The sequence below is a fragment of the Lonchura striata genome, chromosome 5, assembly GCF_046129695.1.
Source record: "Lonchura striata isolate bLonStr1 chromosome 5, bLonStr1.mat, whole genome shotgun sequence".
Classification (NCBI taxonomy): domain Eukaryota; kingdom Metazoa; phylum Chordata; class Aves; order Passeriformes; family Estrildidae; genus Lonchura; species Lonchura striata.
The window spans coordinates 56,318,676-56,345,079 of record NC_134607.1 but is presented as its reverse complement, the minus strand read 5'-3'; the positions used below and the strand labels follow the sequence as shown (position 1 = coordinate 56,345,079).

Sequence of the window (26,404 nt, the reverse complement as noted above, 5' to 3'; positions counted from 1 at the left end):
TATTTCATATGCATAATTTATTTTTCAAGTTTATTACATCACATTGTACAAGCATTAAACATGGCTTTATGTTGATGATTTTTTTAAAGTGTGAAAACTTGACATTCTTCTCCACAGAATTTTTCTATTTACAAATAAACAATCTCTCTATATACTTTATATATATATATATATATATATAATATATATGGTCAATAATGTAACTCCCCTCAGAAAGATTTAAAATAAAAAATAACTGATTTGTAAACATGTTTTCTGTCATAGTATTTGGTGGCTTGAAAGTAGATGATGTTCTATTCTTAGATTTTTCTTTTGTCAGAGTTTCCATGTTGTTAATTTACATTTTTTATTCTAAGATCTGTAAAACCAGCATGGGACAGAATGCAAAAATCTTAGCAAACGGGCTGAAAAACAGTCCCAATATACATTTTTAACTTGGTTTTAAAAACTGGTGTGTAACTGCTCATGAAGTACATGCTGCTGTCAAGAATGGTCTATGGAGAACAATCTTGTGCTGATTGCAAAATGATTTCACAGTAAATCCTCTGATGTGTGCTGGCCTGCTTGCTATGTAAAATGTCTGTGCCATGCATTGAGGTTGCAGTTTTTTCTCATTCCCTTGAAGGTAGTGCTCTTGTGGAGCTGGAATAAGTAAACAACATACAGGACTGTCACATGGAGATTTAAGCAAAACCCATAATCAGATCAAGAATAATATGGCATAAATTAGTTCTCTAGAGACTATTAAAATTCCATTTATTATTATACTATTATTTGTATTTTATTTTTATAATAAATAAAAAGGGGCCATCCTTCTTGAGTGTTCTGCTATGTAGCTCTGAAGGACTCCGGGGAAATCTGTTCATCAGACCAGCAGCAGAGAAACCTCGATGGGTTGACTGGTCAAACTGAAGTGACAGAGATGTACTCAGGGTTTGCCGGGGAGGTCAGAGCCCCTTGCAGCATCATACTCAGCACAAGCTTGGCAAGCAGCCAACCCATGGTCTCATTTACAGCAGAGCAGGACACATCTTCTAGCAAAGTTTTGTCAGGAAAATTCATCATAATGCAGCTGTCTTGAAAACTACTCTCAAAAGCAATTACTATCTATTGCATTTCTGCTGTGCATTATTTGTTTTGGCACATTTTATTGCAGTGGTTCCTCTGGAGTGGAAATCAGTTTATATTCTACTGTCTTTCAGTTCAGTTCTCAAAGTTACTGAGATCTAAATTGACAAAGCTGCATCTTACTGCAGGGATTTGCAAAGGTCCATTCTACTCGTATGGGTGGCACTGATTTTATGCATGGCTCATGTCTCACTTTACTACTTAGTAAACAGTTTCTAAGCTCTGGTCATTTGTTGGTTTAGACATTAAACAGAGGGTATCCAAAATAATAAAATTATTTATGAGAATTTGGTCTGAATATGATTTTGCACAGTGATTCTGCCTCAAAATTCCCAGGCTGCAACTGTAGGATGATAAATACTAACCCATCTGGCATGTGTGTATTGGAGGTCAACAGCCTGATCCCCACCCCCTATTTACAGAAATAGAAATACTCCTATTTACCCACTGTCCTGTGGGCTGTGTCCACAGCTGCTGTGAGCAGAAGCAAAGATGAACAAATTCACTTCCCCATTAGTCAGGATTTTACCCCACAATCACTAGTTGTGCTCCCCACTCAGTTTGGCACTGAGCCACCACAGAACAGACTGATCCTGAAATTCCTTCAGTATTTATGTTGTCTCATGGGACTTTCAGGCCTGGGCTAGGAGCAGCTGATAAAAGGGAGCTGCTATGTCCTTTATCCTCTTCAGGTAGGATGGTGGGTTGCTACTGGGGGAGGTTCCTTGCTTTTGTGTGTAGGCAGGCAGTGGCTACAGAGAGGAGGGTGCTCACATTTTCTTTCACCCCTCTCCTTCTTCAAGCCATATTGCCCTTCATCAAAGCTCCCCCATCTCATGCAAATAGCACAGTTCTCCTTTGCAGTGGAAAAAAGTTAATAGATCTAATTTGGTGATATTTGTCTTGGTGCAAATGGCCCTGTTGTCATGTGGAGCTTGAGGTATCCATCCATAGGATCTTGCATTGTGTGATCTGTCCAGAAGGGCAAACTCTACTCCTTCTATCAAATTACTTCTAGAATAACTTTTAGAAACTGATTGAAGAGCTTTCAAAATATTCAGTACTTTGATTCATGTTGTTCCATCCAACACTTAGGATGTCTTCAAAGCTCCAAGTCCACTCTTTTTGGGTTAATAATCTGGAAATTTAAAATTTCTTAATTAAATAAAAAATTCTTATTTTCTCAATACTAAGGAATTTTCTGAAGGATATTGACAGTGGCTTTTTTTGCCCAAGTCTAATTTACACCTGTGTAGAATTGCTCTGCATTAAGGATTTCAAGCTTTTTCATACTATAGTCTGTTGTTTTGTTTTTTCCCTCTATCCCTTCATAGATAATGGAATGATGAATACAGAAAGTGCTACAAGTGTAGATATTCTGGATGGCTGTGTTTTATTCTGCTGACCTTCTTCATCTGTCTTTTTTTGTTCGTTTGTTTTACTTAGGCAGATAGGTCTTTAAGACACACTGTCTAACATCTGTTACGTGTGTAAGTACACCCCAATTCCTGACTAGGCCTCCATGTGATCTGGCAACACAAATACATGGGCAGTTCTGGGCAAGATGCCCTAAGCTGATTTGATTCCTTCAGACACCAGACAATCCTATAGCTGAAAAGGCACTGTTCAAAACTTTAACATATATTACCAACTTTTCACAGTGTCATTTCCAAATAAATGACCCTACAGCTAGATACCTCTGGCCACATTGAGATGCTTGGCTATCTGTCTGCACTTCTGATGCCTACATTTTTCAGTGTCGTTTGGCCAGCCGATCAGACTCATGGTCATGCATCTCCTTCTAGATAATACTTCAGTATTGTTGAGCAATGGAAATGATCCACCTACGTGACCTTAACTGGTGGCAAATGCAAACTAACGCATTGGGTTCACTGTGGAAGGGAGCAACGCTGCCATGCACGTGCTGCAGGTGGTGCACACACACAGACAAACACTGCCACATTGCCAAGGCGTAGTCACTGTTTATGAAGTAGCAACTTCATGAGAATGAACCATAAGATCACCAAGTTCTGTAAAGCACTGGAAGTTTTGTAACTGCTTTGAAGTTCAGGGCCTCAAATTTTAGTCAGGGCCTGGGAGCTTCCTGGCAAGAGTGCAGAGACTTAGTATTGATCTGATATGCTCATGCTGACATCAGCTCTAGAGAAGACTAAGCCTTGGAAACACCTCTAATTTCAAAAGGCTTATTACAAAATCCACCCTATTGAAGAGGGGCACATGTGTGCTAAATGCACACAACATTACTGACTATTCTTTTCAATGCAGTCTCTGCTGTAGGAAACCAGGAATTTTTTTATGAACAAGAGTTCTCATCATCTCTTAAGCAGTTTCTTCCTCATCCTGTCATGGCCATTCATTGTGATAAGATTTTCCATTCTTTTTCCTTTCCTTCCGCTCTTTTTGCAGACGTTCTAGCTCAGCTTCATACATCATTTCCTGAATCAGATACTTTTCTCTCCTCATTCGATCTCTCAGATCTTTTGGAAGATCTGGAATTAAGTAGGAGATCAGATGCTTTATGCAAAAGACAAGGTGCTGTGAACACAAAAAGAAAGGAAAGAAAAATGTAAAACCTCAGGAAGAAAACAAGTACTTTTTTTGTATCTTGTGAAAACCATCTCTTTCCAATATGCAGACTGATGCTGTGTTTAAACTAAATCCATTACTAAATTTTAAGAAAAAGAAACATGAAGTTTTCTCTCCCCCAAGAACTCCAGCCAAAGACAGTGGAGTGTGGGTCACAGCAGAAATTATGAGCAGGTGGGTTAAAATAAAGCTTCAAAACTGTTCTATGACCTATGTGTTCAAAGCCCAGAGGTCACGATTTGTTGTAAAGTTGTTTGGACAGAGCCTGGTATTAGTTTCTGCTCTGCAGGAAGAGGAGGCTTACATGATGTAACACTTTCCTGTTGCCATAAACACATCAGAATTTGAAGTAATGTATCTATACAAAAGCAGTAATGTATCTATACAAAACAAAACTTAAACATTTTTTCTTACACTGTGTCTCTTATCCAAAGTCATATTTCTGTTTAGCAAACACCACAATTAAATACAAGTTGAGTGATCCTTTGTCCCTCCTATTTTAGGCATGATACAGCAAAACTTGAGTTTGATGCCTGAGGAATGCATGAGTGCCCTGTTTGTTCAAAAATGCTGCTTGTAGATTTATTCAGTTCACTTAAGAGGAGGAACAGATAAACAGAAAAATCCTCCATCTCAGAAAGGACACATATTCTAGACTGGAGAAATAAAGGTATTTCTTCTTCTCCAAGCAGAACCCTTCTTTTGAAAGCTACTGAAAATAAACTCACAATACTCTAATTGCTGTTTTTTTTTTTTTTTTTTGGTGGTTTTTTGTTTGTATGTTTGGTTGGTTGGTTGGTTTTGTTTGGGTTTTTTTTTTTTTTTTTTTTTTTTTTTTTTTTTTTTTTTTTTTTGCCAAACCTAAAAAGAGAGAAAAAAAGCCTCTTCTGTCAGTTTAGCCTGGACAAAGAATTCCTTTTGCAGTGATAGGAAATACTTTTGTTTGTTTTCAAAGGAGGTTAAGTTATCCAAAACAAACCATACTCAAAGTGCCAAAAAGGGGCCTGAGCTTAGACAGTTACTTAATTTATGAAAAAACCTACCTTGAATCCCCTATCTCTTAGTGCAATCTTTATTGTAGGCACTGCAGCAATCACAATACAACCATTAGTATTTTCAAATAAAAAGGTTGTGGTTTCTGCTGCAATGACCTTTTTGATTTCATATAGTTAAGTTATAGTTATAATTTTATAGGTATAGGTATAGTTATAGTTATAGTTTGCAGCATCCATAAGCAGAGTGGCTCATGTTGGGGGAAGCAGATATAAGCCAGCCTATGGCTTTGGTTGAGACAAAGCAAAGTCAACTCAGATGTGCCTGGTAACAGGAAGACACTAAAAGTTGTTCCACAGCTGGTCACAAATTTGGTTAGACAGTGAGACTTGAACAGGGCTTGTTGCACTATGACATGAAATTACTCATGCATTCACTCAAGATGTAAAAGAAGAAAAAGAGGAAGTTTTATTTCTGACTTTGCAATATGTAGAATTCTAAAAGTGACAATGGATTGGAGGGTGAAATTGCCACCTCTCCAACCACATTGGTTAAACTAAAAGTCCATTAATTCTCTCTTCTTACAAAGAAGAATGCAAAATAATAATTATTTACATGAACAGTGTGTGAGAACTCTAGTAGAAATATGTAAACATCAGAAGGAATAGAAAACTTTTAAAAGAACTTTAAATTTTTTAAAAGAACAGGGCAAAAAGGGCTCATTTTTCTTGCCTCACTTCTCTTTGTGCCTATGCTGGGCTGCCTTTATGTCAAGTGTGTATCAAGAGGCCAGACTCTCTTCAGTCTTTAAGATTCTTAGGCTGATCTGCCAAGACCATTCTTGTAGTCCTTTTTGGACTTGCATACCTTGACTTTCAGTACTGACTGCTCATGAAACTAGAAGAGATTAAGCCTGGCCAGCCTCTATCAAATCTTTCTCTCTTTCTTTCCCTTAGTATTTCCCTGAGTGTGGAACAGATGATGGAAGAAATTATCTCCTTGGAAACCAACTGTTAATAAGTTACCCAGTGTAAAGGAAGACTAGAGCCCAACTTGCAGTGCCATATTCCTTCACCTGGGAAGGTCTGAAAATTGCAATCAGGGGGAATTTGCTGAAGTCCTTGGGCTTCTGCTGAGCCACAAAGAATAAAAATAACAATCTAAAAAATGTTTCTTCTCCACCTTTGCTCTAACACAAATGCTTCTGTTGCGTTACCCAAAGAAGTGTGTTGAAAGCTCAGTTCAGAATGAATTTACACTCTTCTGTGAGCCAGAATGCAATATGTGCTCATGAACATTACACCATATGTCAGTATAGTGACTACAGGTTCTGTATCTGTGTTGAATGCCCTGTTGCTATGATTTCAGAGCAGAGGATTGAGTAAAGAATTTTTTAAAATCATATGTTCCTTCTTTGGCTTTTTCACAATGTAAAAGGCATTTCAAACTTCTTGTGCTGGAGAGATGTTCAATTCTGGTGAGGATATTCAGGCACTTGAAATTAGATCTTAAGAGCTGCTTTTTTTTTTTTTTTTTTTGGTAAATCATTGCACCCTATTTTTCCGTCTCTCTTTTTCAAAATCAGCATGGGAATACCAGTCATGTGATGTTGGTATTATCGCCTTTGGTTTGCCTTAGAGACATCTGAGATACTGACAGTAAATACTAATATTATGAACATAGACAAAGATTTTGAATCCTTTTCATTGTCATCATCTTTGTGATGCCAACCATCCTGGAGGAATGAAGGTCATTAAAAAAAAAACCCAAACAAGAAAAAAAGCTAGATGTGTAAATACTGTAACTTTAATTATCATTGTTTCTCAGTTGCTCAGATTTAATATTTTCTTCTCATGTTCCTTCATCCCTATCCTTACACAACAGTCAGCATATGGCTTCTCAACCTAGACCAGTTACCAAAAAAGTAAATAAAAGCTTCATTTATTTCTCCCTTTTTGCAAATCAATGCTACAATTTTTGGTGTTGTATTCCCTTTTCTGTAAGAAGCTATGTGCCTGTGACTGTTCAGAAAATGAAGCTGAGTATACAAAGCACAATATAAGTAGAAGAAACTAAGACAAAAAACACGTCAACAGCTGCTATCATGGATCATCCCAATGCAAAGCTTCAGAGGGAAATTTGTATTCTTTTTGGTTTTGTTCTGCCACCTGAATGGTCACTGACCTCAAACACAATGATGAAGGCCAAGCGCGCTGCTAGGACGTGCCAGAACTGCAGCGTGTAACCATAGGGCACTGGGGAGTGCGGAGGGTCTCGGTAGTCCCTGTACCTGAAAGGCGAGCACAGTGTGGGAGTTAGCAAGCTCTGCACTGCTGCCTGGGCAAAGGCAAAACCAAAACTTATCTTCACTTGATCATTCCATTCTCTGCACCCAAAAGGAGCTCAGTCTGAACTGCACACGTTACCCTAATGCTGCTTGCTTCTAAGGCTGGGCCTGTGCCAGTGTTTGATTTCAGGTCAGGTGCCTGCTTTTGGAGCAAGTGTGCTGATCACCTCCTCTTACCATGCTTTTCTGCATGCAAATGGACTTACTTTCAGCTGAAACCTACCAGTAAGATGCACTCTGTGAGTTCTAATAGAAATTGGGTACAAAGGACCCAAAACAGTGTCTGTCTGAAGAAAACCCGTGAAACAAATGCACAGGATGGGAGGTGCTTTGACCCTACAGCATCTTCCTTGGCAGCACGACGTATATCTTTCAGGCAGCTCCTCAGAACTTGGAGAAGGGTGGGATGCTCTGCTCTTTTAAGGGACACTTTATTCCCTTTATTCAAGGACACTTTAAACCCATAAATGTCCCCAGGTTTGCCAGCCTGATAGTTCTCCCAAAATCCATATAAAAATGCCCCATGGACTCCACCTGGCCCTTGATCAATTAGCTGGCCATCCCTGGTGTAAAACATGACTCATCCTAACTTCAGAAGAGCCAGCACTGAACCTCTTGGTATATCAAGAGGTGAGGACTATGTGAGAAAATGATCTAGTGTCTTTTCTCACTGTGTTATTTGGAAGACTTCAGGTCTCCAAAATTTAATTGTAGATATCTATTGGGAAAGTTGGATCCAGGAATACACCAAGACTATTTGCAAACCATGAATCTGTTTATATCACACATTCTGGAGTCCATGTTTACTAGCAGTTTGTTAATTCTAAAATAGAACTGTGGAAACCTTATTTAAAAGTAGTGTAAAAATTGTTTGCTTCTTCATCTGTTTCCTAGATGGGACAAAAAACCCACTGCAAAAAAATATTGAAAATACCATAGTCAATATTACAGGTTGATCACTAAGTCAGTTTTAAGAAACTAATGAAAATGCAGATGAATAAAAGAAATAAACATTATTTAATCTCTATGATAATCTGTATTTTTCCATGAAGCTTCACCTTCTTAGGTTGCAGAGGATGCTATGCAAATGGAAATAAACTGTCATGACATCTTAGTCAGCATCAAATCTCTCAGAAATGGCAGCATTTCTAAAATAAGTTCTCAAAACTGAAAATATCTTTCCTTGTGCCAGTAGACATCTGACTTCATAGTTTAGGATGCTTTACAATATCCTAAGCATCCCGAAAAGGGAAATACTTGGAGCAAGTCCCAGTAGAGTATATATTTTCTTTTTTTTTTACTTGCTAGGAACCTATTGTTACACGTGAAAAAATGGGGAAGCCTTTTATAAACAACCAGAATAGCACAGCACTATCTGTGTTCCAGGCCACTAGAAATTAACTGGGACTTTTTTTCAGACAAACTGCCTTCCTGGAAAAGTGTCTACACTATTACACAGTATAACATAATATTTCCTTAATTGCCTATCAATATCTGCCTTGAAGTGCAATTAAAATGACTGATGCCTTAGCAGAATGCAGTTTGGTCAGAAGCTGATAAACCCAGATAAATAAAAATGTTAATTTTCCTTCAAGGATAGATATACGTAACAATTCAGTGTCTCCCAAAAGAACAGATATATCTTTTGGAGATTTATCACACCAAATTTAATAGTGTTCTGTTTAGGTGATATTGAGCAGACATTTTTTTTTTTATTGTGGGATTTCCATCATCAAATTTAAGAGGCAGCAACTTCATGCTAGAAATTGGGCAAGAAAGGAATTGAAGGGGTGGAAGAGAATAGTCAGAATGACAAAAGATTATTAAATAATGCTATAGCAAATAATGTGGAATGGAATATTCTCAGTGTGGTTCTGCTCCACAGGTGAATTCAGCATTGGAATAATCTTTCTGCCAAAGAAGTTGCAACAGTCTTAAATATCAGTTAGTTAAGTGGAAGCATTGATGTCACCCCCTCCCCCCATTTATTATGCTATACCACTCAAAATTCTTCCTATTCATAAAACACATCACAATATTGCAAATATCACTGACTTTTGCTGTACCACAGACCTTTGTAGTATCACAGAGTATCTTTTGTTCTTTAGGCACTCATAAAAGGATATTTTAATTCTTCACAGTGAAAAATATTTGGACTAAATATCTGCTAAAAGGCTACCAGTTCTCATGCTTGTAATGTTATACTGCAATTTATAACTGGTAGCTGTATTTGTTTGGTATTTTTGGTTTTTATTTAAGATTTTTATATAGACCCTTGAGGTTTTTGGCTATTAATTTCACTCAGGTGTAAATCTGCCAGTACAGACTTTTCTGACTCCATCTTTTGTTGAGGACAAAGACATGCAGATTATTAACTGCTCATCTTCCTTTGATTCAAACCACAAATATATGATTATTACTAATAATTACACCAGTAAGCAATAACATAAACGTATTAACAATTCAACAATTTGGAAATGCTGGATTTGAGGTTTTGTAAAGACAGCTTATGACAGAGCCTGTTTATGTCTGTCAGACCTGTGAAATCCCTCAGTGTGGCCTCTTCTGTGCAATTTTGACATCCTGTGCATGTCCTGTGATATCATCTCATCACAATTGAGTCTCACTGGAACCTAAGTAGTCAGGCACCTATTACTGGCCCTTTGATACCATATTTATCCATGATGATTGTGTCTGAGTCAAGATATGACACCATAAAAATCCTGCAATAGGATATCCTCCAGATACCAGCTTTTTTGGCTAATCTTTTATCTGAGGAAGGAATCATGCAGGTAACAGCCAAACAGCACCAGGAAGAGCATGACCCTGAACAACACAGTTAAAACTTTCAATTTGTAACTTCTAAAAATTAATTTCAACTCCAGATTTATTATGATGCTTCTCCATTTCAATGTCCTAAAGCAGAGAAGTATGTTGACCAGAAACTTACCTGCAATATTTTAATGGTGACCCAGAGAATTCACTTCCATTTGATGTTGGCTCTGAACGGTTTTCAAAGTCAGACACCAGAAATACTGATAAACTGGCATTAACATAGCCAACCATACACCTAGAGGGGACAAAATGCTGTCAGCAGGACACAGCAAGATTTTTCCATTAATTGTTGTACCCAGGAGGATGTCCTCTGGGTTTCATAAAATCCAAAAGTACAATTTTCATGCTTATTAATATTTGAAAGGGATGTTGAAGCAATATAATAGAAATGCTAAAGTAGGTCAGATGAACAATAAAAGTGAAGCAATGGTAGATTTCTATGGGAGAAGGAATGGTGAAGATTGGGACTGGTTACTTTTGAAAAGTCACCTAAATGGTGAACAATAGGGGCAGAGAAAATAATGAGGAGTGTTAGGAAGATAATCAAAATATTCCCACTGTTACACTCATGGTACTAGCACAAAGGGAGACTAAATCAGGTTGAAAGATAATACACTTGAAACAGCTTTTTGTAAAATGTCCAGTTAATCATAGGAACTCCATTCTAGAAGATCCCAGGGTGACTGAATACTGTGAGGCAAAATTTAGAGAACACTGAGTAGAAGAAGTTATGTCCCCTGTTGAAGGGCTGTGGGTATCAGTAGAAGGCTCAAGTTTTGTGTTAGTAGAGCTGAGGAGATCTTGTGCTGTCACTGAGGAGATCTTGTGCTGTCCATGCTGCACCAACTGCATGCAAACAAAGGTAAGTGTAGGCACACAACTCATCTTGGTGCAGAGTGTAATGCACCCTTAGGGTTGGGGGATTTTGGTTTTGGGTTGGATCTTTCTATATATGGACTTTACACTGTTTGAAAAATTATATTCCAACACCATCTGGCTTTGTCTCCATACTGATTACATTTGGAACTTAATTTAATTCCAGTGTTTTTCTAGTATCATTGTGTGTCATGTGGATCTAATACCTACAGACATTTTTTGAAGGAAAAGGGTCCCTCTCTCTTTTAACTATTCAATAACAGAGGGTCTTCATACCTTAATTTGAGAAAACTCACTATTCCTGTGGATTTTTGTAACAGTACTTACTAATAACATTATTCAGAATGCTGACATAAACAGTTTAAATATAGGTTAGCTCCTTCAAAATATTACTACCTGATGGCTTCATCCGGAAATTCACTCAAAAAAGCAGCAGAAGTGTGAAAACATTGTACTAGAGTTTTGTGAAAAGAAGATAAGAGCCAAATGGTGAGCCAAACTACTTCCCCTGTGCAGAACTAGTTTCAAAGCCACTGAGTCATATTTGAGTCTTAAGATAAATATTTCTAAAGGTGTTGTTTTTTTATCCACAGTGTTCCTGAGAAAATCCTTCCTTATGCTTTCCTTAGCAATGAGTTGCTTACAGTGCCACAATATCCTGTAAATCTTTATAATGGTATGAGCAGAGGCACATGCTCAGGAACAACTGTCACCAGACCACTTTGCCCCTGAAGGGATTTTAACTCTTCATGAAAGCAAACAGAACATCCTCCCTAGCCCTAGCTAAAATGCCCAAATCCTTGCAGGACAGAAGTTAGCAGATCTCCTAATCAGAAGCTGCTGCTCCAGATGCCCTTCTTCTGCCAGTATGATTAAATGTATTGACAGTCAAAAGATGTCAAAAAGGCAGCAACAGATGAACTCACTTTCTGCAGCAGGGAGTAAAAAAATCAATCTGCCATATGTCCAACAGCAGAATGCAAGCTCTCTGTCACTGTCTACTGTTTAGCCTGGGTTTCTTTGAACAGCAGGGTTCCTTGCTTATGGCACTGCTAGAGTATTTGCAAACTGTGTCTGTGCTTGGCTGGATTCAGTGACCTTCCTGGAGCCCAGCAGCTGAGATTTCACAAGTGGCTGGGCAGTAACTATCTCATGCTTGCTGGTAGTGTGCACATACTAATATAATCTCAGTGTTTAGCAACACTGAAAGAAAATCCACTTAGGCAGCAGGGATTCAGATCACAAACATCTCCTGGAATAATTAATCTAAGAACTCTAGTTTTAGAAGAAAAAGAAATTGCTCTTCTCTGTAAGTATATATTGATATATTAGTTGGAAATTTCTTCCTCTTGCTAGACACTACTTTTTAAAGCAATACATGCTGAATATTACATCAGGAAAAAACCCCAATGTACAAGTTTAGGATGCTCAACAAATTCTTTACTAATTCGTATCAGCATTGCTTCAGAAAAAAAAATAGGATTATATCCATGTACTACCAGCTGGGAAGTACAGCTTGGGCAGCATCCTGTCACACACAAAATCTCTGAAATAGCTCTGCCATGTTTGCCTTGAAGCAACCTCATGGATCACAGTCAGTCACTCAGCAACCCATTCTGTGAATATGCAGAGCACCAGTACCTATGGCTGGTATCTCTTACCTGAGCACAAACAATACATTTGGTTTAGTGGAATCAGAACATACACAGACAGTAATACTGCATCTATTCAAGTAGTAAGTGATTTCCATGCACATCTGCTCCCACCTCCCCCCAAAAAAGCCTTACTTTTGTCCTGCTTCTCCTTGGCCAGCACAAGGTCCATATTTGTAAGCATAAACGAGGCGAGGGATGAAATCTGATGTCACTGCTATAACAAATGCATTTGTGATAACTGAAAGAATTCCAATGCCTTCCAGGATCCCATACCAGATGCCTGTTTAACAAGGACAGTATGTTTGCTCCAGGAAAAATAAGAACCAAAGTGCCTGAAGTACTGCATGATCTGAAGTAGTTTTTCCCACTGCACAATGTGTTTTTATGTAGTTTTTATACAAGAGTCACCAGTAAAAATTTTTACTGGTGACTCTTGGATAAAAACTTTACTGGTGACTCTTGGATAAATAAAATAAGTAAAAATACAGTAAAAGTAAAAATAAATTTTCTTATTGAACAGCTCATCACTGTCCTCATCACTGTGAATCACACCAAAGGAAGGTTAGACATACACATTGATTTAATGAGGCATTGAATTGACCCTGAAACTTTGCTAGAATGCAATTTATTTTGAGAAATCACATCTGAATCAACATGCAAAAAAGGTATTGTTCTGTGCTTCTATTAACTACATTATAGAGCTGCATTTTTTATAAATTATGTCTGCAGTGTATACCATGTATGGCTGTTGTCCAGGCTTGTGCCAGAACCCACAGATTCACACTGTTCTCATTCAAAGCTTTAATCAGACACAGGCTTTAGGCACATGATAGAATGTTCTAAGAGCACAAATCCTGATCTGCTATTTCTTGGTGTCGGCTAGGGATTTTTGCAATGCAGTTGGTTAGTGAGATTCCCTATTTACCTCTCTGAAAACACCAGAGATTCAGCATTGGGCAGATGAATTTGTTTTCAAGTTCTTCCTAAAGGTGTTGTGCTTTTGCATACTGCAAGGACAGAAGAGATTTTTAGTCAAAATATGTTCAGAGATCCTTTGCAAGAGTGTGTGGCTGGATGACCTCTGAGTTTTGTGGACCTTGTGTTTAGCAATGCAGGTGTGACTCACTGAGAGCAAGTTGTCTGCTAGGATCCAGACCCACCCTGTCTGACCCACCAGGGACCCAGTGGGCACAGACCCTGAGTCACAGGGGAGCTTGGTTTTGGCCAGGTACATATAAAACATACAGGTTCCTTACGGGATGGTGGCCACTTTAACTTGGCTTTCATGTTTCATCTGATCTGTCTGGTTATTATATTCAAGTTGAGCAGCAGCATGTGTTTGCACAATGTGTCTGCCACAACAAAGCACCTGCAGAGAACATTGATCACTTTATACCTTGGCTGTTCAGTCTCCCAGAAAATAATTAAAATATTATAGACTATTAATTGCATAAGTAGATTGGCATCAGATATTTGAAATTTTTTGAACAATCAAGAGATGAAAATGACTGAAAATACCTTAATATGATCTTGCTTGAAGTGGTCAAAGCTTTGACAACTAGCACATATATATAACAAACACCATACAAAGAGCTCACCTATATCTTTGGCTCTTGAAGCTAAAGGTCTTCTCCACTGAGTAACAAATTTGTAAGCATCAAGCCGAATTTCAATAATATTGTTTAGTAAGGCCAGAAGTGGTGCCAAGGGAAAAGCTGCCACAAAAATGGTTGTGAACCCAAACTGAAGAACTGGGAGAAAAAAAGGAAATATCACAAAATATCTTTTAGGATCTAACCCCAATGTCTAATATACCTAACAGTGTATGAAAATAAACAGTATGTATAAAGTATACAGACACTCATTATTATATCATACTATATAATGATCTAGTGGCAGTTGTGCAGCAAGTCCTTGTCAAAAGTTAGAAGAAAGAATGAAAAGACCCTGGAATGGTGGACAGCACCATCTAAATTTTGTAATTTGGAATTAAGTTCTGAAGTGGACAATTGTTCATTTAGAAATGGACATTTTTACTCCAGCATCTACTAGGATCTCTCAGTACTTGCAAAGATTTGGAATGAATACATTCCTCTTTATAATTCAGATGGGAAGCAGTTTGAAATTCTGTTTAAGTTTCTAGAGGTAGATTTTCAGAGTATGAGATTTCAAATTAATTTGAAAAGAATTGTGTGAGGGAGAAAAGGAAAAAAACAATCATGACATATGCAGTTCAGTCACATAGGGCAAAAGTTCATGTTTTTTTTAATATATATTTTTGAGCAGTTATTCTCCTCTCTCCTCTGGATAGAGCAGTGCCTTTTGGCAGTAAGTAACTTTGTAAATGTGAGGTAGTAAATGAGGGAGGATTTTAAACATAAATAAGCATGCTGGTCTGTACCATGCACTTCAAAGCATAAACACAAGACAAGTTTCTTTAGAAAATAACAGCAAATTCTTCAGAAAAGTATGCAGATAAAGAACTGGGCTCTGGTTTGGAAAACAAATCTGGAATGGGAAGTGTTTCATAGATGGGAGGTTAGCAGACCATCAGCAGTGTGCTTAACTACATTTGTTTGGTTCTTAAAAACTTACTCCCATTCCTCATCTGCTCTGTGAAAATAAACACTTTTTTGCAGTCTCCTTAACTTCATATAGTGACAATTAAAAGAATTCACCAGCCCACATCAACAGAAAAACAACAACATTAAAATATAGTGAAAGAGAGAATGAAGGTTAGAGCCATACTCATTTCTAGGTATTCATCAAAGAGTCCATAAGCATTCATGGGCTGCAGATTATAGTCCTTTTCCCACTGTGGGAAGCTTGTTTTTCCCTGTGTGCCATACTCTTGCCGTAGTTTTCTCCTGGTCCACCAGTTTTGAATTAGCCTACATTTTAAATTAAATAAAAGAAACAAAGTAAAGAATATGAATGGCTATTTATCACAAAGTTGGAAGAGGTTAAGTGGGCACAACATATCCTGCAAAATTAATTTCCCAATGTACAGAAAATAGAGCATTAGTAATACATGTGGCTGATGACACAGCATAATAGGTATGAAAACAGATACAGTTGATGAGCTGTAATCCCAGCCTGTATGTTGTTAAAATGGTGAAAGGATTTTGATATATTTTCATTGTTTATTTACTTCTTTTTCTCTGGACAGAATGCCAAATCACTTCAGTGTTTGCTTATGCGGCAGAATGCAATGCTGCATGGAGATACTGAGCTCAGTAAATAAGAGTGCTAATGCTGCTTGATTCTTTCCTCTGTGTGGGACCTGGCATCTCTGCATGGCTCTACAGCGTGCAGGGTAACTGGGCAAGCCTGGAAGGAAAAGGCAACCCTGAATGGTGTCTGCAGCCAAACATTCAGAGGAGAAAGAGGCAGAAAGAAATGTCTGAACTACAGACAACACATGGTGGCTGAGAGATGGATGGATGACATAGCAGCTACCTCCACCTCAACAAATGGGAGACCTGTACTGGACATCAGGGGGAAGACACTGTTCCCAAAGAAATGCTTGTGTAAAACCACTGTGAAAGGCACTGAGCCAAAAGTGAAATGAATTCTCACATCTGAAATAAACACCTTGTCAGGGAGTTGCACTTGCTTGGCCAACAAAGGACACTAGTTAAGAGTTAGTATAGAGAGAAAAAAACCCCAAACCACAATGACAGAGATTTTCTCTGAAGCTGTGATTAGCCACTTTGTCTCAGTGAGAAAAAACATGATAGATCACCCAAATAATTCAGTCCTTTTCCTGACAATGCTTCACTTCTTGCCCTCACAGTGGCCTGCTGTGGTCTTTGAGTGGTGCAAAGTGACTGCAAATAGTAACTGGATTTGGATAAGGGTTTGGACAGCTGCTTTTTTTCTTGAATCTTAGAGATTATTTTTCCATTTACATAATTTATCAGAAAGATTACAGCTTTTCCTATCTTCCTCAAAGAAGCATAGGTGAAATTAAGTGCAGTTCAACTGAATTCAGGTACAGATGGCAGGGTTGCCTCCAAGCCCTCTGGCCATCCACGTTGTGTTGGCTGCCATCAAGCTCTTAGCAGAAAGGTGTTTTTCACACAAAAAGAAATGCGCTTTCTTGCAGCATTTCAAGGCTAGAAGGTGAAATGAAGGGTCTGGAGGGCAAACACATCTCTCATCAGAATAAGCTGAAGCATTTCACAGTGTTGTGACTGTGTCTTTTATGTTGTGGTTTTCCTTGTGACTTTGAAGTGAAAATTCATTTCACCTGAAGCAGTTTATTCATATAAAATTACTTGTTCTTAAACAATCTCCTCCTATCTCTATCAATCACCTTATTTTATTTCTCTTCTGTGCTCTTTGTTAAGTTTAAAAAATCTGTATTAATAGAAAGCAGAGAGTTCTAATGAAAACTGGCAGAAGTGGTAGGGAATGGAAAGAAAAGGATCAATACTGCTGCTACTGTTCCCTCCTGCCCATCCCAGCTAATCCCTGCAGCCCTAACAGCTGCAAAATACTGGCAAGCAGTGCTAGGCCCAGGAAAGATGGAGAAATAGCAAATCTCTCTGAACTTTACAAGGGCAAACTTTCTGACCATGTCAGCTCTCTCTTAGATTTTCACACTTGCTAATTTCCCTTGATGACCATCCACACTCTCTATCATCAACTACACTGATCATATTAAGTCTATATTAATAATATAAAATATGTTCATTAAATACTAATCAATAGGAATAAACCAATAGGAAAGGAGTAATTGCCAACCTTTTAGCTAGGGCACAGCTTCATGTTCCCTTGAAGATCACAAGGGAACGTGTCTACATACCAGTCAGTACATTTTTCTATCTTTCAGAGTGCATGTGCCAGCAGTGCATTTTTTCCATCTCGTACCTGCTCTTTCAGGCATCTTTTATCACCCAACAAAAATAGGATTTAGAACTTACTAGTATAGCTAAGAAATGATACATGTATTTTTCATGTAAGCAACATAGTGGTCACACAGTTATTTTTAAGGCGTTTTAGAACATAGAATACAATGTAACAAAACCAAGTACTTCCCATGTAGTACTTATTTGTTAATATTTATATTACACTTCCGCTTTTGCAAACTGTGTCCAATGTGGAAAAAATTCCCAAACATCATCAATATATTTGGAGATCTGTACCCCTGGGGAGGATTTTTTGCTGTAATGACTACTGCATCTTGCTCTTATTAACTGGCAATAAGGAAAACATAAACTTAATATTCTGTGACCTATAGAAGCATAGGTATTATATTTACTTACGGATATCCCAATTCCATGAAATTATTCCATGTCTGCTTTAAAACCATTATAATACCCATTTGCATACAGAGATCAATAAGGCATCCACTAGGGTGGCACTACAGGAAAAAAAAAAGAAAAAATATGTTAAATGGGAATAATGCTGAGTTTTAAAGCATTTCTTAAAGCCTATAAATGATAGTGGATTATTTACTAAAAGGAAATTAAATGCATTCTCCTTATTTTTTAAAGAAGTGTAAACTCATGGGAGCAGATGACCCTGTATCATACTGTCAGTATTTTAAGCTTATCACCTAATTCTCTGCAGAGGTCAGAGTCTGCTGAAACCAATGCAGTTTTCACAGCAGTGCTTCTAACGTGCTGAGCAACTGTGGGCAGGGCAGAGGCAAAGACCACCAAGTTTCTCCATTGATTTAAATTGTTTTTGGGGAGGATGACTCTACATCAAGTCAAAGAATGAAGAGAAAATTCCTCCTGGCTGCACATAAACCAAACAGTCCTTGCCTAGAGGATAGACCTAGAATTATTAATTGAGTACTATTTAACATCTATGACTGAGTAGACCGTGCAAAGCTTTTCTCTTCTCAAAGAACAAAAAAGCTCTCTCTGCTCAGCAACAATTCTTAGTGTTTTTTCTTGAGTGCTTGCTTGCTTTAACAGTGGCTCCAGCCACTGAAGCTGTGGTGCTGCTTTTGGGAGAGATCTTCAGATAGTACAAATGTAGGTAATTTTTTATCTGGTATTGGAACAAACAGAAAGGAATCAAAAGCTTTCTACTCTCACACAGCACTTTGTGCAATTGGCTTTGCAGATCCAAACAGTGTAGTTCAAACTGTATTTTAAAATCTTGGGTATTACAGATAAGTCAAACAAATCACTGTCACAGAACAGGAATTATTTCTCTCTAACTTTTAGGGAGAAAAATTGGTCATTACCTGGAATAAAATGAGATATTAATTTCTTATACATACTTCATTACCCAGCTCTCAGAACTTGGATCACTGCTGAGGTTTCTGCTGACCTAATTTAGCATCTCTTTAGATTAACAGGGTGATAGGATTGGTGTTTTTTTGTTGTTGTTGTTGTTGTTTCTGGGGTTATTTTCAGGGTTTTTTTTTTTTGTTTGTTTGTTTTGTTTTTAATTTTTTTACTTCTCTGTCATTACTAAATCATCATCCTTCTGTGTTTTAGGAATTGGTCACAAGTGAATATATCCTGAGAGAGGCGGGTGCAGTGTTAATGAAGCAGCAGCAATGTTACAACCATAACATCAATAATATGTAAACTGTGGTCTAAGCATGTCCATGGACACTGGACTAGTGTTACTAAATGTCTTAGACTTGGCAAAATTCAACAGGTGAAGAGAGGGGTATTGGAGGGATATCTGGACATGGTATTCTAAAGCAGGTTAGTTCTAATAAGACCTAGCAGAGGTCAATAAAGTTAAGACTTCTTTATTATTAGACTCTTTTTTTTTATTATTAGACACTTTTTTCTCTGAGAAAAGCTAAACAGGACTACTAAGAATAGCTTCCACCAGCAACTGACCCAACCTGTAACACCTTATTGTTGCACTTTCCTCACAAACCTGGCTCTCTTTTCCTTCTATCTTGTTTCCTGCAGAAATATGAATTTCTTTCTGTATTCTCTGATCCCTCTGTGAAATGAATCAGCCAACTGAATCAGCAGGAGACTAATTCAGCCAGAAAAAGGAAGCTTACTGCTGATACAAGGCTCCTCACAGGGCTGGACAAGTGAGAGCTAATGCAGAGGAGGAGGAAGGAGCAAGCCTCAGGGGCAGGACTCAGAGGAAGACCAGAACTCCTTTCCTTTGACAGCAGCAAGTTGTTAGGTCAGTTCAGCCCCAGCCAGATTTTGGAGGGATGTTAAGCAAAAATCTGTCTGCTCATTTATCAAGTACTCTCTCCTTGAAGAAACAGACTTCTCTACAAAATTAAGATGGTTTTATTAAAATTCAGATACTTTTGTTTGTTTTGCTAATATTTGTATGGCCTTTATTATCCAAAATATTTATGTATCCAGATGTGTTTGAAAATTCAAGCTGGCAGGCATTTTCCACTTACCATTTGTCATTTATCTGCAAAGTTGTTTCAATTATTCATCTGTGAAGCAGGAAAGAAACCACGGGATTTCAGTGTGCATATAGCAGCACTGGAAAGTAAATGACAGGTCCAGAAACTGCTGCTGTTCATCTCCTATAACTGTGAAATGGGCTTTGAATTCTGAATGTATTTATTTAAAAAATAAATAAAATTGAATTGGTCCTTGAGTAACTTGCAAAGCCAAACTCTCATTTCTTTTCATATTAATTTGATTTTATAGACATGAGACATCACACCAGTAGCTTGTTTGGGAAGTTTATTTAGTTGTTTTGGTAAAATTTCACATACATTTTATGTGTCTGGATTTTTAATTTATTACTTTATTATTTTAGCTCTTTGGTCTGCAAGGCAAGAAAAGCTGATACCACTGTTTGAATGTGATGCAAACACTAGAACTGCTAGCATTGAAAAGGGAATACATATATATATATATATATATATCAATGTTTATAGATGCTTTTGTAGCAGATGGTAGTGTCAATGGTGTGGAGTTAGACACACCATTGACACTACCAATAAAACCCAAGAACACACTCAAAAATGCCTAGGCAGATTTCCATGTCTGCCTCTGCTTGCATTCATGGCAACTGTGGGCAGCAGATAAATCAGCGTACAGTTATCGAGCACTCACCTCTTCCAGCCTCCACCGGTTTATCAGCCTTAAGTAGGCACCAGGGTGTCCTGTAAATCTTTAACACAGGAATATATATCAACTATGTTGTGTTAGAAGTCTCTTCACAGTAGTACAAGAAAGCTCACAGTCTTGTTTTAATCTGGTGTTATCGTAATGTGACTGTTATAAGTATATAAGATACTATGCTGTAAAAAGTTTTATGGGTATTTTTGGAATAATCCTCATGAAGAACTACAGATAGTTTTACTTCAGTTTTATTTCAATACCAATATTCTGCTGTTGGATATTCAACATAGGCAGAGCAGAGGGAAAATCTGACTGAAAATTCTCATGTCAGTTTGGAAAATGGCTTTCAACTGCCAGTCCATTTCCTTACAATATATAATGCTCTGTGATGTCTCCTTTCCTGTGAAATCAGTGAAAATTTTAGTTTTCAATAAAAAACATAATTTTATAACTATTCTCCTGCGTTTTTCCCCAAAGTTTTTCCTATATGTAAATAATCCATACTAATGGTTTCTTCTATTCAAACCTTCGCTACTAAAAAGGTCTTTTTTTAGGAGATTGACAGAAAGAGATATACAAATAATATATATTTAGATAGATACATAAATACACAAAATACATCAATATAAAATATAAAATAAAAATATAATAGATAAAATAAATATATATGTGGGAAAAGCCCCCAAATGATAGCTCATAACTCACTCCTACACAGTTCAGGTAATGTAATCAGAACAGTTAACTTCCAACTGAAGTATCTTTCCCTTTCCCTTTCCCTTTCCCTTTCCCTTTCCCTTTCCTTTCCTTTCCTTTCCTTTCCTTTCCTTTCCTTTCCTTTCCTTTCCTTTCCTTTCCTTTCCTTTCCTTTCCTTTCCTTTCCTTTCCTTTCCTTTCCTTTCCTTTCCTTTCCTTTCCTTTCCTTTCCTTTCCTTTCCTTTCCTTTCCTTTCCTTTCCTTTCCTTTCCTTTCCTTTCCTTTCCTTTCCTTTCCTTTCCTTTCCTTTCCTTTCCTTTCCTTTCCTTTCCTTTCCTTTCCTTTCCTTTCCTTTCCTTTCCTTTCCTTTCCTTTCCTTTCCTTTCCTTTCCTTTCCATCTGTACAAATAACACACATAAAAAGGAAGTGAAATGACCTGCATGTATAGTATTGTGAGATGCATCTGTTTCCAATAGCAAAATTGTTAAGTTAATATTGAGACCATGTGGTGATAGGAAATGAAAACTGCATCTGTTTCTGGGCTTTTGAAAGGAGTATAAAACTGCAATCTGGTCTGCTTTGCTAGTATGGAATTTGCATTTTGATATGTGTGATAATATGGTCCATTTTGTTTCATTACAAACAATTTTATTTCTTCTCTCTACTTCATTTTGCATATATAAGTATGCAGACATCAATCCTACCTTCCAAGGAAGAATGCTATATAAAAGGTAGAGCTGTTCAGATTGACAAACTGAAAAAGAAACATTTTCAGAGTGAAGCTGTTCTCCCACTCCGATTCCGTACGAGGCTGCTCTGTGAAAAAAATGATCAGAGTTTCAGAGGCTTATTCAAATATCAATTTCCCTTGGCACAAAGGTTGCACACACCTGTAAGAGCTGGCAATATATTTTTAAATTAGCCTGCTGTTTTCAAAATATAACCTGGCAGAGGAAATTGTATCCAGAAGGAGCACTCAGCGAGTGAGCTTGTTGAGACTTAGAAATCTATTCTGGTGTCTGCATATATATGTATGAGACTGTAAGAAAGTGGTCGAGGTAATGCATATATTAAACATCCCATTTGTATTTAAGTGGTCGTTACAGGCTCAGTTTCTTCTCTTGTTTCCTTTTTTGTATCCTACCACAATGACTTTGCCACTCCACCAAAGCTATTTAAATGCCTTTTTGTTAGAGATGCCCCACTGAACTGAAGAAAATCCTCCTGTTTCATGGATTTGCTCACATATATCAGCGGAATGTCACTGCATGACTCTCCTTCCTTGTCCCAGGGAGCTCATCACAAAAATCCAAGAAAAAATATTTTTCAGTGGATGGGCTAAGGCAAACAGGAAAGGGGAAGACATATTCTTGCCTTTAGGTATTTTTCCCCTATTCTCCATCTCAAGAAATATCAAGACAGAAGTTAACAAAACAATGTCCATGCCAACACACCAGTTCCATATTCTGGAACTACTTTCCAGCTGGCAGGAGCTTGTTGTTAGCTGACCATTGCTGTGAACAGGAGTAATCAGAGAAAAGGAGTTACTAATGGTGATTCTGAGTATCATAATGATAGTAATCATATTCTACTTCCAAAGCAGCCTCCAGTAAAGTACTAGAAGTACAGAAAAAGCAATAAACTTGATTCTCTTTGCATAGAGCTGTTCTTTCATTAGATGCCAGTCTGCAGGAAGGACAAGTTTGACCATAACAAGGCTGCTGCAGCTGAAGCTTTGCTCACATGCCCATCAGAGACAATGGTGATGCTCTGGAAAAGCACAGATGTGAGCTCTGAAAAAGGTCATGTAAAAGCTGAATGACATTGTCAATGTCCTCAATGTACTTTTGCTGACAGTTCGTCTTTGAGCTCATTACACTGATAAAGATAATTCAGATCAAATCAGTTCCTTAGGCCACCAGAGTAAAAATCACAAATACATCTAAACAGCATCTAAAAAAACTTGACCTGCTGAATTTTCATACAAGTGCTTTCTGCAAAACGCAGACCTACCTTGATGACAACCTAACAGAAAGTAATCAAGCTTCAAGGTCTCTAGAATATATCTTACTGTCTGTCCCCAGGCTGTCAGGACATAGCTTGTACAATTTCTCAAACTTGAAGGTTGTCATATTTCTCAACTGTAGTAAGGAGATATCTTCTCCATGGATATAGTATAGCAAAAATATTTTAAAACTACTGCATACAAATGAAGACTCTCAGTTTACTAAGGAATAAAAGAATAAAATTCTATTGTACACAGATATGTTTTGAACACATTACCAATGACTTCTGGGATGTAGAAAAGCCCTGTGAGTAGCTAAAATCAGTTGTTTCCTTTGAGCATCAGAGCATCAAAATCTGTCCATCTGGTATAAAATAATTTACTGAGCATCATCAATGTACACAGGTTTCCAGGAGCTCAAAATAGTCTCCTCAAACCTCAAAATTGTATATGTGCATTAATATAGTTTGCTTAATAGGCCTTCAGCCAGAGTCTCATTTCAGGCTTCTTGACACTAAAGAGCCCTTGCCAATTGCCACCAGCTACTGCAATCTTCCAGATAGATCAGGATCTCCACAGATCCTGTCTGAGCCATGGATATATGAATGACAGCTTGTTGCTACCCCATTGACAGTGGATGCTCTCCTTAGAAAACAGGTTTCCTTGCTCTAGCATAAAGACTGCCTTTGCAAGTGAGCTGAAAGGATCACTGACGTTTAGAACATCTTGCAGTTTAGGTATAGGCAGAACCAAATGTTTGATAGCCAGTCAGCACCTTATTTTCAAGCTATGAATTTGTTTTCCAGAAGTGACTCCCCTTTTCCATGTTTACAAACCCTGGAGGTTGTGAGTGCTATGTCTGTCTGAAAACTCATGCCTTTTCCTCTTAGGTAAAAATTTTGCATGTACTTATAGTAAACAATTTGTTTACATTCTTAGATGGTAAGGAGTTGAAACAAGAACAAAGGTGGATGATTGTTGTCACCACTCATTGAATGGCACAGTACTTTAGTTTATATACTTTCATATTAGAAACTTAAGAAAAACATTAATTCCTACAGATTGCAAATTAGTTACAATTTTTCATATTTATGCAGTCATTTTGAATTTTATCATGGCATATGGACCAATAAATCAGTACAATGTTATTCAATTTTATATTTAACGTTACTTACCTAAATTTGTCAGGAAAAGAGCAACTTTTTCATACAGCTGTAACAGAGAAGAAACAGCCTCTTATTTACCTGGCTGGCTCAAAAATGTAGAACTGCTTTCTAGGGAGAGAAGATATTAAATCTGACATGCAGATGATTTCTGTGATGTTCTGATAATGACAATAAAACTACATAATAATACAGCAATGATATAAACAAACAAGAAAAAGTAAAGTTTTTATATCTCATACTCATCCATAATATATGGAGAAAAAATGCTGTCAACTGTCTCTATTTTATATACAGAGTGAAAAAGGGTGAGAGAATTTTTCCAAAAAGAAAAGCGAAACAACAACACAACTGAGATTTTTGTTTTAGTTACTTATGGAACATTCACCTCACAAGAAAATAATCACCCTAGAAGAGCATGCTATGGTATGTTTGATATGTTGGTTATTTGGGGATTTTTGGTTTTGTTTGGCACTTTGGTTCTGAGAGGAAAGACACAAGGGGAACAGGGTTACTTCAGAGCCAATCTTTAGTAATCTCCACCACCAGACACATTTCTTAGTCTGAGCCATGTAATTTTTTTATCCTAAATGGAATCTTCCTCACTTTCAGGTACTGTGCTCTCAAACTCTCCAGGAGACTCCAAACTTTGTTAAGATTACAAAACTAACTTGGAGGGTTTTCAGAATCAGTATTTGCAAAGGAGTTTTGAACCTATTAACTACATCACCAACACTATCAGAATTAGAGTAAATGAATACAATTATTTTAATTTGCTTTAAATTAGTCTGGAGCCTGTTCCTACAAATAGCTAAATGCCCTTAATTCTCACTGACACCTGCAGGAATACAATCTTCTCATATTTCAGGCTCAAGTATTTACTTACTCCTACAGTGCATATCAGCAATGTTTCTTTTTATTTGCAGTTATCCTTAGAATCTCTTGCTTAAATTGAGTTATGTATTGTTTACAGATCAAACTGCCTGCTTAAGAGCTGAAGTCATCCTGAAATCTCTCATCCATGTTAATGGCCACTTCATGCTTAGAATAGCTTTCCACTGCCTTTGGAGTAAATGGTTTTGTTTCAAGTAATGAAAAAGGTAGTTTCTTCTGGGTTTAAAAGCATCTCTTAAGGGCAACTGTAAATGTGCTAAATGTCTGAATCATTTATATCCTGATCCCAGCAAGGAGTGTGGTTTTTTTACAAATGTTCACTGCTCTACAGAAGGGTTTATTAAAACTTTAATTTGTTGCTATTCCATTTGGAACAGTAAGACTGTGTTAGAGATTTTGTTAACAACATTTGGATCTAATTATCTGCTACTGTCCTTTATCACTACTACCCTCAAGGGACCCTGTTTGGGATCACATTCTGTTCTCTCTTCGTGTTTTCCATAGGCAATATTATTGCAATTAACAGTTTTACATAGCCTAGGTAAAGCTAGTGATTGTTTTCAGGTCAGGCTGAAAGATTATCTGGGAGACATTGTGCTTGAGGGTCATTTTGTTCCATTGTGATGGATGTGTCAGAAGAGGTACCTAGTGCTCAGAACATCTGGTCTGGAATTTACTTGTGGTCTAGACCTTTCCCCTGATGCTTTGAGAGGCTGTCAACTTCCATCAGAATCACTACTGGTTTTCAAGGCTTCTAGCAATGAATTCTCTACTGCTATGCACATCTTGCTCTGTTATGCGTTTATTACTGTATCTTTTCTTGCTCTTCTGACACTTTTCTTGAGAGACAGTTTATACAGGATTCTACTACCTGAATTGCTTCTGGGGATTTTTCTTCTCTCAAAAGAAATCCCACGATTACCCTTCAGTAAACTACATTAATCTATAATGGAAAGCATTTTGACCTTTTGAAAAACGCTTGCAGTTTCAAATTTTGTGGATCTTTTTCTTCCATGAGCTATATCCAGATCTAAGGTTGTGGTGTTTATCAAATGGTGATGAGTACGAGGCTAGAGAAATCCACCTTCGCAGTGCTCCACTTATTTGATTATTTTAGGAAATAAAGCAAAGTTTCTCAAAAGGCACTTTCAAGCAATCTTCCATTATTTAAAAG

General features: G+C 37.5%; 1 protein-coding gene across 6 annotated transcripts in view; it reads right to left on the bottom strand.

Annotated features, from left to right (window-relative positions):
* Positions 1-26,404, bottom strand: part of ANO4 (anoctamin 4) — a 171,855-nt gene continuing 145,451 nt past the window's right edge. For all 6 annotated transcript variants that reach the window (XM_021552777.3, XM_021552781.3, XM_021552782.3 and 3 more), the window contains 10 exons: positions 24,349-24,385; positions 21,873-21,984; positions 20,466-20,523; positions 17,712-17,809; positions 15,190-15,332; positions 14,040-14,192; positions 12,574-12,721; positions 10,026-10,145; positions 6,913-7,018; positions 1-3,684 (listed from right to left, as the gene is read on the bottom strand). In XM_021552777.3, the coding sequence (XP_021408452.2) occupies positions 3,493-3,684; positions 6,913-7,018; positions 10,026-10,145; positions 12,574-12,721; positions 14,040-14,192; positions 15,190-15,332; positions 17,712-17,809; positions 20,466-20,523; positions 21,873-21,984; positions 24,349-24,385 (1,167 nt within the window). In that variant the 3' untranslated portion in view covers positions 1-3,492. The remainder of the gene's footprint in view (positions 3,685-6,912; positions 7,019-10,025; positions 10,146-12,573; positions 12,722-14,039; positions 14,193-15,189; positions 15,333-17,711; positions 17,810-20,465; positions 20,524-21,872; positions 21,985-24,348; positions 24,386-26,404) is intronic.